This window comes from Astatotilapia calliptera, chromosome 10, assembly GCF_900246225.1.
Source record: "Astatotilapia calliptera chromosome 10, fAstCal1.2, whole genome shotgun sequence".
NCBI lineage: Eukaryota > Metazoa > Chordata > Actinopteri > Cichliformes > Cichlidae > Astatotilapia > Astatotilapia calliptera.
In genome coordinates this window covers 11,096,197-11,111,038 of record NC_039311.1, presented here as the reverse complement: position 1 = coordinate 11,111,038, position 14,842 = coordinate 11,096,197, and the positions used below count along the sequence as shown (strand labels likewise).

General features: G+C 40.9%; 1 protein-coding gene and 1 long non-coding RNA gene across 3 annotated transcripts; one reads left to right on the top strand and one right to left on the bottom strand.

Moving 5' to 3' along the window:
* The first annotated feature begins 1,423 nt into the window (after window positions 1–1,423).
* On the top strand, window positions 1,424–4,233 carry LOC113030041 (uncharacterized). Of its 2 annotated transcripts, XR_003273540.1 has the most exons (4): window positions 1,424–2,072; window positions 2,306–2,374; window positions 3,529–3,730; window positions 3,820–4,233. It is a non-coding gene; the product is annotated as an uncharacterized LOC113030041 (long non-coding RNA). The 2 variants fall into 2 exon arrangements; XR_003273539.1 differs by having other exon boundaries at window positions 1,424–2,374.
* Window positions 4,234–7,899: 3,666 nt separating this feature from the next.
* pho (phoenix) lies at window positions 7,900–14,801 on the bottom strand. The gene is made up of 5 exons (XM_026182466.1): window positions 13,915–14,801; window positions 12,172–12,457; window positions 11,958–12,085; window positions 10,782–10,824; window positions 7,900–10,707 (listed from the first exon to the last, which is right to left on the bottom strand). Exons 1-5 carry the CDS (start codon window positions 14,121–14,123, stop codon window positions 8,113–8,115), a joined length of 3,261 nt encoding a protein of 1,086 aa, XP_026038251.1. The 5' UTR covers window positions 14,124–14,801; the 3' UTR covers window positions 7,900–8,112.
* Window positions 14,802–14,842: the final 41 nt, after the last annotated feature.

The following is a 14,842-nucleotide window of genomic DNA, read 5'->3' as shown; positions in this document are numbered from 1 at the left end:
AATTTTTAAACTTATAGATACAAACGTCACACTGAGATTTAACAGCACGGGACACACTAACACTATTCATCCTTTTTTTTTTTTTTTTTTTTTTTAATTTATTTTATTTTATTTTTTTAATGGTAAATGGACTGGTTCTTATATAGCGCTCTTCTACTCATCTGAGCACTCAAAGCGCTTTACACAACTTGTGCATTCACCCATTCGCACAAGCATATCTTTATAAGTGCTTTATAGCTAACATTCACACACATTCATACTCCGATGGATGCATCGGAGAGCAATTTGGGGTTAGTATCTTGCCCAAGGATATTTGGCATGCAGACTAGGGGAAGCCAGGAATCGAACCACCAACCTTCCGATCAGTAGATGACTTGCTCTACCTGCACCTACACTCCTGAGCTACAGCCACCCAAGGACTAAGGTCCTTGAGTTGTTTTGACTGGTCCTTCTGTTTGGAGCTACCTGGTTCTGCCTCATCCTCAATGGCCATGCTGGTATTCTGTGCCTGCATCCACATGGTGACCATCCAAATGATGGAATTTTTTTTTTTTTTTTTTTTTTTTTGCTGTAAACTGTGTATTTTGACACCACAAAACAAATTAGAGTATAATGTTAAATGATAGATGTTTCAATTCTGTCATCTGATATATTTTGTCAAATCACACAGCCCTACTGTCCTGCTCAGGTGACTATTGTCCATCTCTGACCTGTGTGGCTCTATTTGGTGTATAGCTAGGCAATGCTGATAGGTCCACCTCTTGCTATTGACATTATCTTTAAGAGAATAGTACGTTTAAGGGTAGTTTAAGTGGAATCTTTCTAAACAAATTTGAAGAAAAATGTAAAATCTGTGGCTAATTATAGAACTGTAAACTGTTTCTATTCAAGTAAACATAAACATGTTTTAGTTGCATACAACGGGATTTGAATGAAAGAAACTGAAATAGCTGGGTATCAGGTTTTGGGTCCGTTGTTTAACTTTGGTGTATTTGGGACGCTCTCCCCAGTTAGCACAGGGGAGTGTCTAGCTGAGTGTAAGCTCTTCCTTCAGGCACTCGTTTTTTATTTTGCCTTTGTTATTTTCGGAGTAATCCCGGGTGGGGATTTGGGTCCCTGTTGGGGGTAGGCTTTTCAGTGCTCAAAGCACTGAAAGTTTGCCTTTAAAGTTGCCTCGAGCCTGGTACACTCCAGAAGCTAGGTAGGCTAGCATTCAAGGGTAGGTAGGACTGGGGAGAGGTTCAGTGGTATTTTTATTTATTGGATAACCCCGTTGTTATAGATTTTTCTCGTGTGTGTGTGTGTGTGTGTGTGTGTGTGTGTGTGTGTGTGTGTGTGTGTGTGTGTGTGTGTGTGTGTTGGGGGAAGGTTCTCGTTTATTGGTAGCCCTAGGGTAGCTGGCTTGTGTGCTATTGACTGGTTTTCTTTTTTTTTTTTTTTTTTTTTTAAACTATGTTTGAATGTCTACATTAGATATTTCTGTGTTTACGGCTAACCTGTCGCTTGCCCAGCTCGATGCCTGTAGGAAAAACTATTTGCATGAGGTGGCATCATTTTACGGGATTGGGGTCTCCATAGTTCTGCATAAAGCTGAGCTAAAAGCTGCTCTGGTGTCTGGCTTGGTGGATAAGGGGATATTGGCCTTGCAAATGTCTCCCAGTCCACCTGAGTTGGCTGAGCATGGTGTAGCATCTTAGCATGTTCCCCTGTTGCCAGATCAAAATATAGCACTGTATGTGTCCACGCCTCTTGCTCAGGGACTGCCTGAGGAGACTGCCAATGACACTGCCTCATTTTGAGCCACTCTCGATAGTCCTTAGGTTCAAAGCAGGATGCTAGGCTACGAGTTCATCTGGCTCATCTCCAGCTGGAGAGAGAGAAATGCGAAAGAGTTTCATCTGAAGGAGGAGCTAGAACTTATGGGCGGAGCTGGCCAGAGCCAGGGAGATTGAGCTGAAAAATGTGAAAGCAGAGACAACTGTCAAGTTGTGACATTTAGAACTCCAACAAGTTTCCCTTCTTACGACTGCCTGCATTCCACAGCCAGGGGCAGGGTTTGATGTAGGAAAAAGGTTGGCTAGTTGAAAAAAGTTGGTTGATGTGACACATTAACTTCTGAAGAATTTTTAGATTGCACTAATCATCAGAAAAGTTGCCAACTCCTGCTATAGTGTAATTTGACTGTATGAGATTAATATTCAGTTTCTATGTTGTCAGCTATAATGGCTGGACAGCCTTTAAGAATCGAATCAGCTTCTAAATAATTTGCTGGTTTTCCCTCTTCTTGCTTTTTACTTTCTTTGAGGCTCTGGTGACTCTGGAGACTCTTGAGTCTAGAAAAGGAGCTGTTGGACAGAAAGATGTCAACTGAGTGGTAAGTATTTTGCTTTTCCAATATATTGTTAATCTTCAGTGTGGGAAACAAGATATTTAGTAAGTAGTAAGGAAGTAAAATTTATTAATAACTTAATTTATAACTTAATTTTTTGTTGCACAACCTTTTGAGGCAATCGCTGCAATCAAACTATTCCTGTAACTGTCAATGAGACTTCTGCAAAGCTCAGCAGGTATTTTGGTCCACTCATGAGCAAACTGCTCCAGTATTTTCCTCTTTTGAAGAGCGCCTTTTCTAGACAGCATGTTTCAGCTCCTTCCAAAGATGCCCAATAGGATTGAGGTCAGGGCTCCAAGAAGGCGACTTTATAATAGTCCAATGTTATCCTCTTAGACATTCTTGGGTGTTTTTTAGCTGTATGTTTTGAGTCATTGTCCTATTGCAAAGACCCATGACCTCCGTCTGAGACCAACCTTTCTGACGCTGGCCAACACATTTCTCTCTAGAATCCCTTGATGGTCTTGAAATTTCATTGTACCCTGCACAGATTCAAGACACCCTGTGCCAGATGCAGCAAAGCAGCCCTAGAACATAACAGATCCCTCTCCATGTTTCACAGTAGGGACAGTGTTCTTTTCTTGATATGCTTCATTTTTCCTTCTGTGAACATGGAGCTGATGTGCCTTTTTGTGATTTGTTGGTGGTGTCCTCCTTGGTCATCTCCTATGTAGTCCACTCTGGCTCAAACAACAACAGATGGTGCGATCTGACAGTGATGTGCTTTGAGCATGAAGTTCACCTTGGATCTCTTTAGAAGTCTTTCTGGGCTCTTTTGTTACCATTCAGATTATCTGTCTCTTTGATTGGTCATCAATTTTTCTCCTGCGGCCACGTCCAGGGAGGTTGATTACAATCCCATGGATCTTAAATTTCTGAATAATATGTGCACTGTAGTCACAGGAACATCCAGCTGCTTGGAGATTGTCTTATAGCCTTTGCCTTTAACATGCTTGTCTATGATTATTTATCTTATCTCCTGAGACATCTTTCCTTTCACTCCCTCTGGTCCATGTTGAGTGTGATACACGCTCGAACGATAGACGTTCATTGGTTAACATTCATAGAATTTTTATTATTTAGTCAGATTAGTTAGTTCTGTGACCATTGTGACTTTTTCCTTTCATTGACCAAAGGGTACCAGCAGGTTTTGTCTACGTGTCTATGTCCCACTGGGAGGAGTTCCCCTGGATAAGCTGGAGGTGGTGGCTGGGCAGAGGGAGTTCCGGGGTGCTCTGCTTAGGATCCTGCCTCTGGGACCCAACTGCAGATAAATGGAAGAAAATGGATGGATGTTTTGTAACAGTGCAATGATTCAGCTTGATTGTCTATCTTGAGGTCTGTTCTGTAGCAAATGCAGGAAAAAAATGTTTTAAGAAGAGCAAATGTAATGTGGCATTCTAAAGAATATGATTGTTTCCTTATAGGATACCAGGAGAGACGAGCCCTCCATCACAGATGGTGTTCAGTGAAGAAAGTCACCTGCAAATTCAAGACCATTGCATCTCCATCCCACATTCACTGCCACTGTACATAAGGGAAGTTGAACTTTCTGCGATCACTGCATTTTCATTACCTTAATCCATGACAGTCTTTCAGGCTGTAATGCCTGGACTGAGCAGAACTGCTTAAACTTGGGTTCAAAATAATTCAATCTGAGACTTTGGTTTTGTTTTTTTGTAAGGTTATTAAAGTTTTAAATTGTTTAACAAATATGAAAATTTAATTTGATAAGGATCCCTCCTGGGTGAGGTGTTCCGGGCATGTCCCAGGACACGCTGAAGAGATTAGATCTCTCGGCTGGCCTGGGAACGCCTTGGTGTTGCCCCGGATAAGCTGGAGAAGGTGGCTGGGGAGAGGGAGGTCTGGGCTTCTCTGCTTAGGCTGCTGCCCCTGCGACCCGGCCCCGGATAAAGCGGATGAAGATGGATGGATAGATGGAATTTGATAATATTTGAAGTATAATTAAATAACACAAGCTACAATAGTGGGAATATACTTGTTTGTCATTAATGTGTCCAGTATGTTGACTAATAAATATTTTTTGCATTTGAAAATAAAAGTTGGTCTGATTTCAACTGCATTACAAAATGTCTTTAATTTCGAGGATAATAAAACATAATGTGATCTAGTTGCATTCGATTTCTATGTGGATAGGTTTCATTCAGAAAAATCTAATTATTCTAAGTACTGGGTACTCCATGAATAAATTGTCCTAGCTTGGTTATCAAGTTTTACTTGTGGGTTTTTGTTTGGTTTTTTTTGTTTTGAGGCAATGAGTTTGCATAATTTAAGTTCTAGGAACTAATTTGGTTGTACAGTATGTTAACATTGTTCTCACCAATGGATGACACCAATACTAGTGTTTGCATGAAGGAGAAATTGTAATTCAACCACATTGGAGGATGATGAGAAATTGTGAGGAACATACAAAGTGACAATACAAATGACAAATTGTATTATGTAGGAATAAATAAGCTAATCTTTCAACTCATTGTCGGGTGTCTTTCTCTGTGCTTATGTTTATTAAAATTATTAACATAGGACAGACTTGCCAGGGGGAGCTGGGGGGGGGGTCAATTTTGGTGGCGACCCTGTCATCAAGATATTTTCTGGCAAAATTGAGATGAGACTTTGTTCCTTTTGCCTTAGCGATGGTTTTCATCTTGGAACACTGCCATGCGGGCCATTTTTGCCAACAGTCTCTTTCTTATATTGGAGTCATGAACACTTGGGGGGTCCAAAGCTTCTTTTTTTGCTTTTATAAAAGGCTTTATAACCTTTTCCGGACTGATAATCTCAGTTAATTTGTTTCTCATTTGTTCCTGAATTACCTTGGATCATGGCATGATGTCTGGCTTTTGAGGATCTTTTGGTCTACTCCACTTTGTCAGGCAGGTCATATTAAAATGATTTGGCAACCACAATGATGTAGAAATGGCAAACCACAGCCCTCACTGGTTTGCTGTGCTGCATGTGGATACTCAAATTGTTTCTTGGCCCAAACAAATCTCTGCTTGCTTTCCCTTAGTAGCTATTTGACCATAAAGGCCTGATTTGCGCAGTCTTCTCTGAACATTTGGTGTAGAGATGTGTCTGGTACTCAAACTCTGTGTGGCATTTATCTGGGCTCTGGGGTGCTGTTAATTTGCAATTTCTGAGGCTAGTGACTCGGATGAATTTATCCTCAGCCCCAGAGCTGACTCTTGGTCTTCCTTTTCTGGAGTGGTCCTCATTTGAGCCAGTTTCATCAGTGCTTGATGGTATTTGCAGCTACACAAAGACGCATTCAAAGTTTTAGCAATTTTTCAGACTGACTGATCTTTAGTTCTTAAAATAATGATGGACTATCGTTTCTCTGGACTTTGCTGATTGGTTCTTGCCATAATATGAATTCTAAAAGTTGGCTGGTACATAACTGACAGTCCTGACTTCTGCACAACTGATGGTCCCAACCCCATTAAGAAGGCAAGAAATTACACAAATGAACCTTAACAAGACACACCTGTGAAGTGAAAACCATTTCAGGTTACTACACCATGAAGCTTATTGAGAGAAGGCAAAGTTTGCAGCGCTGTCAACAAAGCAAAGGGTGCCTACCCTTATCATTTACAATATAAAACATATCTATGTATACATGTATATGTGGGCAAAAGAATTAAAACAAACAGTTGCTAAGCTTCACTTCAGTCAGTGTTTCCGTAGTTTTCTTTTCCCAAAGAAATATTTGTGTTAAACTGTCAATACTGTACCAATGAATCACAATGACTGAAGTTAACATGCTACCATTAAGTAAAATATTTTTGTTACAGTGTCATACTTAATTGTATTTGAACCTCAATTTCTTCAATTTGAGGTTTCGTTTGATATTTTTTTCCCTGTTGAGCATTTCTTGAGTAATTGTTTATTTTATAAGGAGCCGGGTTTTATTTTATTTTTTGTCACTTTTTTTTCGTTCTCTTATATACTTACTTTGTAATGGTCTCTCTCTCCTCACTGGAGAGGAGAGAGAGACTGACACAGTTGCTTGGCTCTGCTCCACAGTCAGTCTTCCTCAGGACAAGTTACAGTGGAACTATTAACATTTCTTTTTGCATCTTGTGCCTTCCTGCATTGGATGTTTTTTGCAAAAATGTTTTTCAGGTATTCTGGGGCACATGTTCAAACAACAAAGGTATATTTCTTAAAATCATTTAGTAATCAAAAGACACAAAATCATCTTTTTCACCCCCAAAAATATATGTTCAAAGCACCACAACGGCCCAATATCACACAGAACAGTCACGTGATATTAAAGAGAAGCTGTCAATTTAACCCTATCGAGTGGGCAATCACAGCGAAGCAGTTCATATCAAGTTGTAGATTCAAGCTGCTCAACATATTTTTGGACACCAGATGTCACCAAAGAGGACTTGGTTGGAAAGCTTTGAGTAATGAATGAATGGGTCACAGAACAAAAAAAGCACACTCATTCAATAATTGTTTAAGTACTTATTCTATAATAAGTACTTCAACAAGAGAGAGGAACATAGGGTGATGCATGGAGGGAATTGAAGGAAGTGCACACCAGTGGACTACATTCTTAGAACACCCAAAAGAGGATCCTGTTCATCTAGACGCAGCGTTTTCAGTGGGAGAAACGTATCCAGGTCACTTCTTTAGACTCAGCTGACCGCACGTTTCCCCAATCTTATAAACAGTACTTTTGCATAATAACTGAAACTAGCACCACTGAAGGAACAATGGGCTGGGAGGTCAGTTCCTTGATCATTAACATGCAAATACTCATGACCAATGGCCATGAGTACCATTCAAGTATCAAGAAGAAGTGATGACGGCAGCAGCATCCTTGCTGGAGATGCAAGAATGAGATGGTTTGGACATGTGCAGCAGATAGTGGATATACTGGACAATGGATGTTGACTATGGAGCTGGAGAAGCTTAAATTACTTAAGCATAAAAACACGGATCAATACTGTAAACTACACAGACTGCCATAGAGTAAAGTTAAAAACCCAGTCATGGAAAAACTAAATAATTTATCATTTCATCAGGGTAGATCAGTGGTCCCCAACCTTTTTTGCGCCACGGACCGGTTTATGCCCGACAATATTTTCACGGACCGGCTTTAAATACAACAAAATAAAACTAGTACCGGTACCGAAAAAAAGAAGATTTATTCATAACACACGTGAAAAGACCCAGGAAAACAGAGTTTACGATAAAAACGATAACAAAATAACGCTGAAAAACAATAAAAACCCTGAAAACCATACATTTCACACCTGAGCCTCAACTCTCGCGGCCCGGTACCAAACGACTCACGGACCGGTACTGGTCCGAGGCCCGGGGGTTGGGGACCGCTGGGTTAGATGGTATTGAGGTCAAATTAAAACTCCAAACAGCAAACTCCCAAGCAGATTGTTGATATATATTCAATGCGGTATTAACTTGCATAGCTAAAAGTACATTTCTTTGAAATAATTACTTATTAAATGAATAATGACTTTAGTATTCAGAAACTTTTATTGTGAAAAAAAAAAGTATTAAAATCATCCATCATGGTTTGTTTTGATGACATGCTTTTCACCATTAAAAAGCTCACAGAGCCATTATAATAAAATGTTTTGACACAAAATAAAATGGTAAAAAGTCACTCAGCAGTTACATTGTAAAAACACTGATGGGTGTTTGTGTCCCAGTGACTGATGAGAGCTATTTTACTGGTACTGACTGTGTGTAAGAAAGTCCCCACTGGGATTATGAAGGGTGCGCTTGAGCTTTTTTGGCTTGTTTTTCTTGATGCTGTGTGGAGAGGGCAGCGCAGAAGTCTTTGACAACTGCGTGGTGAAACTGCAATCAGCTGTTCGTTTTCGCTCTTTCATGTCAGTTTCACGCCCTTCTTTGGATGTGATTAAACATCCATAAGATTGTTCTTTACTCCATAGTGAAACATTATGAGCAGATTTCCCCTTTGTCTTCTTTTTGCTGTCTTTTCTGGGTGTATCTAAAGATGGTGAAGCATGTTCAAACAGACTTTCCGATTCAGTTTCTTCACTTGCAGCTGCTGGAGTTTCTTGGATATTTTTTTCCCTCTTCTTTTTTAACACCACAGCCTCATCAGAGCATCTTGTATCAGCATTTTCTGATCCTTTCACAGGGGTCGCTGACTTGGTTTCGTTCCTCTTACGTTTCTTTTTCTTCTTCTTCAGCCCTGTGTCAGACAGGGCCTCCTCAAGTTCCTCAAAATCTGGTTCCGGATCTTTTTCCACACTCTCTTGTTCAGTTAACATTTTCCTCTTCTTCTTTTTCCTGACTCTGTCATTAGATTCGTCCAAACTTACAGTGATTTCTGCTGATTCAGCAGGACTGCCGGTGCTGACGCCTGGCTTTTCAGCAGCCACAGATTGCAAAGGACAATGTTTTTCTTCCTCTGAATGAGCAGCTTTTCCCTCGACATCAGCACCGAGGAAGAAAGATTTCCTCTTCTTTTTTTTCCGCTGCACAGACAACAGATCAGAGCTTTGTGCCACAGTGTCATTGGAGCCCTCCATGCTTGACATTTTTTTCATTTTCTTCTTCTTCTTGGTCATCAGTAAACCAGCATCATGGTCTTCAATCTCATCTGTTTTCTGTGGATTTTCTTCATCTTCGGGAGTGTTAGATTCATCTCTTTGAGATGACTTTTTGTGCTTTTTTCTTTTTGCACAACTGGATTCCAAAGGTTTCTCAAGGTTTTCCTGAAAAGCTTCAGTATTTCTGAAACCTTCACCTTCATCTTTAAACTCTTTCTTTTTCTCTGTTCCTTTTTTCTTCTTCTTTGTTGGTATCTCCACATCATCGTGAAGAGATTCAGGAGCGGTGTTGCACTTTAACTGCTCGACATCTTCCTCCTCACCATCGTTGCTTTCTGACATTTTCTTTTTCATCTTCTCCTTTTCGTGTTCTTCAGGTGACTTCTTTCTTTTCTTCTTTTTCTTCTTCTTCTGTTGTGAATGAGGAATGTCACTCTCCTCCTCCTCAATCACTTTCTCATCCAGAGATGTTGCAGCGTGCTGAAGCTCCAGCCTCCCCTGACTCAGGCTCTGTTCTTCTTCTGCATTTTTGTTTTCGTTGTTGTCCTCTTTCACCTTCTTCTTTTTCTTCTTCTTCTTTTTCTGTTGTGTATCAGTCACGTCACTGTCCTCCATCACAGTTTTTCCGGTAACATCAAGCACGCTGGTGACCTGTGACAAACAGGGAGTCTCCTGCTCCACCTCAGTGATTTTGTCATTCACAGATGCGGCATTGTGCTGATCCTCCAGCTTGTCCTGACTCTGGCTCTTTTCCTCTTCTGCATTTTTGATTTCTTTGTCCTCTTTCACCTTCTTCTGTTGTGAATCAGGAACGTCACTGTCCTCCAAACCGATCTTTGCATTAAGATCCAGCTCATTAACAGTCTGTGATAGATGTTGAGTCTCTTCCACTTCAGTGATTTCCTCATTCAAAGATGATGCAGTGTGCTGATCCTCCAGCTCGTCCTGGCTCTTTTCTTCTTCTGTATTTTCGTTTTCTTGCTTGTCCTTTTTCTTCTTCCTCTGTTCTGAATCAGAGATGTCACTCTCCTCCAACCTATTTTTTTCATTAAGCTCCAGCTCGCTGATGGTCTGTGACAGATGAGGACTTTCCTCCACCTCAGTGATTTCCTCATTCACAGTCAGTGCAGCATACTGAACCTCCACCTCCTCCTGACTTTCATCATCAGCTTCTTCTGCACTTTCATTATGTTCTCTGTGATTTTGCTTCTTCTTCACTTTGGTTTCACTGCATGTAGCAACATTATTGGTGTCACTCTGGAAGAAACTTTGGTCTGCAGGCTCACTGTCTCCCTGCCCTTGCTGGGATAGCTCCTCTTTGTTTGAAACTCTGCACTTTTGCATGCATTCCTTTGGACTTTGTGGAGGACTGCTGTCACTCAGCTCATCCTCCATTTCTTTTCCCTCAGAGCTGTCTCTCTTTTTACTGTTTGTCTTTAGAGTTACGGTTTGAGCGCGGACGCTTTGGGGTGTGAGCTGTTTATTACTCGTCCTCTTCTCTCTCAGAATGCTACAAGAAGGATCTTCATCATCAGAGCTCTCCAAATCTGAAGACTGTGCAGCTCTCAATGAGGGTTTCTTAGCTGGTATTTTATGTAACACAACCCCCCATCCTCCTGGTGGCATTTCATCACCAGTAAGTCCTTCCGTCCACTGTTTTCCTTTACTATTTCTCTTCTTCTCGCTATACCAGGACTGTGAGTGTCTCCTTTTTAATGGTATCACAAAATGCTTCTTTGCCTGTCAAATGACACACAACTTAGGGCCTGTACATGCTCATAAAGTGCTCATTATAGTATCAAGAGCCTGCTTACCACCACTTTCATGTCCTCGTCTCCTACATTTTCTTCTTCTCCCCTGAAATAGAAGAAAGGAAGTTGTTGAATTACCAAACATTTCAGCTGTATTTCTTAATGCCTTTAATATGCTTTAGTGTATTTCAAAGTACTTTACATGCAGCTGATAAACTGGTAAAACGTGTCAGTAATATGTTTGAATACATCTGTTCAATGAAGGTTTCTTTTTGGAAGAAATGGATGTAAACAAAGCAAAACCCGACAGATTCCACATTCAACTTTACACTCTGGTGACAGATTTCACCCTCTCTCAGAGTCCAGTTCCCACTGCTCTAATGTCCACTCCTCGTGTCTTAGTCCACACAGCTCTCTTCTTACTATTGGCTAATTCACACGCACCTCTTTTGCCTCAGTTCTGCATTGGTGCTTTTACAAATCGGCTCACATTTTGACAGATTTGAGACCTGAGCTTTACGTGGCTGTGCCAGCAGATGTTAGGCAAATTTATGTGGGAAGAAAATCATCACTCCTTCAAAAGTGAGATATGTCTGCAGCTCTAATCTGAGGTGATGTTAACAGTTTGTTTCATCAGGCTGGTACCTTCTGCAAACACCCCCTCTGCAGTAAAGGGAACTTTCATTAACACTTTTCTGGAGTAGACCTCATCATCGTCTGACAGTTTCATTGCATGCGATGGGTTTTGAGGACTCAACTTACTTTCAAGTTCTTGACAAAGACAAGCATCAGTCCCTGAAGGCCAAAGAGGATGGAGAATGTCAAGAACTTCACCTTCATGGTCCGATGATTCATTTTTCGATTTTTGTTAATATGCTATGAATGATCCTACTTGTGTCTCTCATGGTCTAAATACATAAAGGAGGAAAACATCCCACCACTCCTCTTTTGACAAGACTCGGGAGTTGCTTGAACATGTTCCAGAAGAAAAAGTGGCAACTTTGAGGCATCTGAAACACAGCCTGCTTTCTTTGCCATTTTCTTCGCTACATTATTCACCAGTTTCCAATATATATTACTGTTCTACAATGTAGTGAGAATAGCAAACATGAGACAGAAAAAAATGATTCAAATACATAAAAGGAAGTGAAATGCAGTGTAAAAACATAAAAGCAAGCTTTAAAGGCAACTAAGGAAATCAGTAACAAAACAACATTTCAACTAGCATTAAAGACTTACTCTGATATTGGAGATATGCACTCTCCATTCATGTCAATTGCTGGTAAATTTGACTCCAGATCCTCTACGGTTTGATAGCTCTGTTGCAGCTTTCTTATACAATCAAAGAAGGCCCCCACTGAAGAATACTGGAACAAATAAAAGGCTTTAGTTCTAACATTTGCTGGCATTTGCTGTAACAAGCGTGTGCTCTGCTGCTGTTGTTTATGCTTACATGTAGCCTCGTGTTTTGCACTTCACTTAAAAAAATGCCCTTGGCTTTCGGCATCTTGTCTTTGAGGAACGGGAAACTGTACTTTGGCATTCTGAGTTTTGTCTCTTTTTTTTTCCTTTTACTTCTGGTGTCTTGAAGGGAGGCCGAAGGTGAACTGTCATCTTCACTTTCCTCTCGCTCTCTGGGAGACGTGAGACCTGATCGTAGGCCGCGGCGCTTCCGTCTTCCTGACCTCGCGGCCTCAGGTACAGGCTTCTGAGTGATGAACAGGCTGTCCGCTGAGTCACTGCGCAGACACAATTATATGGTCAGTGTGTCAAGCTCAAGAGTTTTTGCAGTTTTCAAAACATTTTCATGACCTGGAGGCAACAGACAAACAGACATATTTTAAACACATTCAAGTGCGAATCCATTTTTCTAGAATTTGGTCCTAAGCACATCCTCAGATTTGGGCGTCTAAAATCACCGGCTACTTTGTGAAGTGTACATTGATTTTGAGATCTGCTGGCCACAGAGGCAATTTGAGTGCAAAGAACTCATTGTCGTGCTCAAGAAACCAGTTTGAAATGATATGACGATGGCAGACATCAGAAGATGGTTTGACTTTGGCGATAGAGACATAGTCAGCAACGATCCTCAGACACGCTCTGGCGTCAAATTTAGGGTTGGTTGGCATCAAGAGGATTAAAGTGTGCCAAGAAAATATCCCCCACACCATTACATCACTTCAGTGGTTTTCGATGCTGATATAAAGCAGGATGGAATAATGCAGACAGATACTCTTCTGCATATCTTGGATGTAAAATGTAATTGAGTAACTGTTGGCTTCAATAATGTTCACAGGATATTTTCTCTTTTTTTGGATCATTCGCTGTAAACCAGGGCAATGGTTCTGGGGAAAATCCTAATAGATCAGCAGTTTGTGAAATACTTGGACTTCAGCACCAACAACTATGCCACTTTCAAAGTCACTTAAATCACATTTACTCCACATTCTGATGCTCGCACAGGAGTTCAACTGCACCACAGGAAAGTGACTGTATTTAACTTTTAAAAAGGTATTGTTGAGGTTTTTCTCAATCACCAACATCTGTTTCAGCCCCTCCACCTGTAGGCCTTTGGGGCAAGGGCTTACTTATTTTTTTATACTCAATTTAATATGTGATATATTAGTTTGGAGAAATGAGCTCAGACCCTAGCGATCAAACTTTATTTTTATTCTGCAAAACTGGAGGTTTCCCACTGAAAAGTAGGCCCTGGAAAAATATGTTTACTGAACTTGAGTGCAGTATCGTGTACAGGATAATGAGTGAAACTGGAGGAGGTGGTGTACAAAAGCAGTAACACCCTGACCATGAGGAGGAAGGATGTGTGGTGTTGTGGCAAGGAGAAAGGTGCAGAAGAGTACAGAGGATGGATGGAGGATATCTGACCGTTCTTCCTTTATTACATTACAATATAGAGCATTTATTTAGCAGACTGATGTCAATCTTCTGACACAGTACACTGTTTACCTTGTTGTACCGTGTTATGGGATCATTGCAAGGAAGACTATCAGTTTTTCTTTGCATTATCTACAAATCCAAGTGCTCTTTTATGAAATACAATGTTAATATTGCGTTCACGAAATTTGGGGTTATCTTTAGTGTGTGTGTGTCTGCATGTGTGTGCTGTTTGTGAAAAATACAGACATGTAGATACATTTGTCAGAGTATCTAAGCCGGAGTGACCTCCACTCCTCACCTGTCTGCTTCAGTGGGCTCTCCTTCGGCTGCACCATCCTCTCTGTTCTGACTCGAACAGAGAACAGAAGAAGACTCTATAAACCTCGAAATTCTGTCCACATATTCAGGAGGGAACGTTTCCAGCACAAAATCCGATGGATCCGCTGCAGCAACTTCAGCAACAGCGTCGGATTCAGTCCACTCATTGGACCGACGCACTTTCGCCATCGTAGGACTCACCGACGGATCCGTGAAAAATCTTAGACATGAAACACGTAAATACAAGAATCTCCACCAAAACACGTAAAACACTCCACATGCGATTCGACCTGGAAGTGTTTAGACGTCACCGAGATGACGATGGTCATCTGACCAATCGCCAAAGAGGAGACAGACGATACTAAAAGAATCAAGAGGTTACAGTGTTTACACTTCCGGTTTTGTCTTCAGCTGAGCTCTATATAAGATGTTTTTTGTGGGTTGATGGCTCCTGCATCAACTCGACATAACAATGAGCCTCACGCAGAGATAGAATTAATATTAATATTGCAATTAGCAGTAATAATGGTATTAGTTCCGTTCAGACAGCGAAGCACGAGCAGCCTCGTTTTCTGTATGAGACTGTGCACCAAACCGGCTTATACACTACATATATCCACAGTCTGTTCAGCAACTTGCGACAAATGTAAAGTGTCTCCTGATGTGTGAATCACATTCATCGTCCTTGTCGTGGTCTGCATTATTTAATGAGCTCTTGTGCAGTTCATAGAGTTGGGAGATTTCCCGAGCCCAAAGACCCCACATCTAGAGCCAACCAATAATAATGCTTTCCTTTTTATCTAGAGGGAATTATTAATTATTACGGCGAATATGGGCAATTTTTTTGTTCGATTTTCTAAGTGAAAGAAATAACCAATGTCTTTAAATTGGATGAGGAAACACTTCCG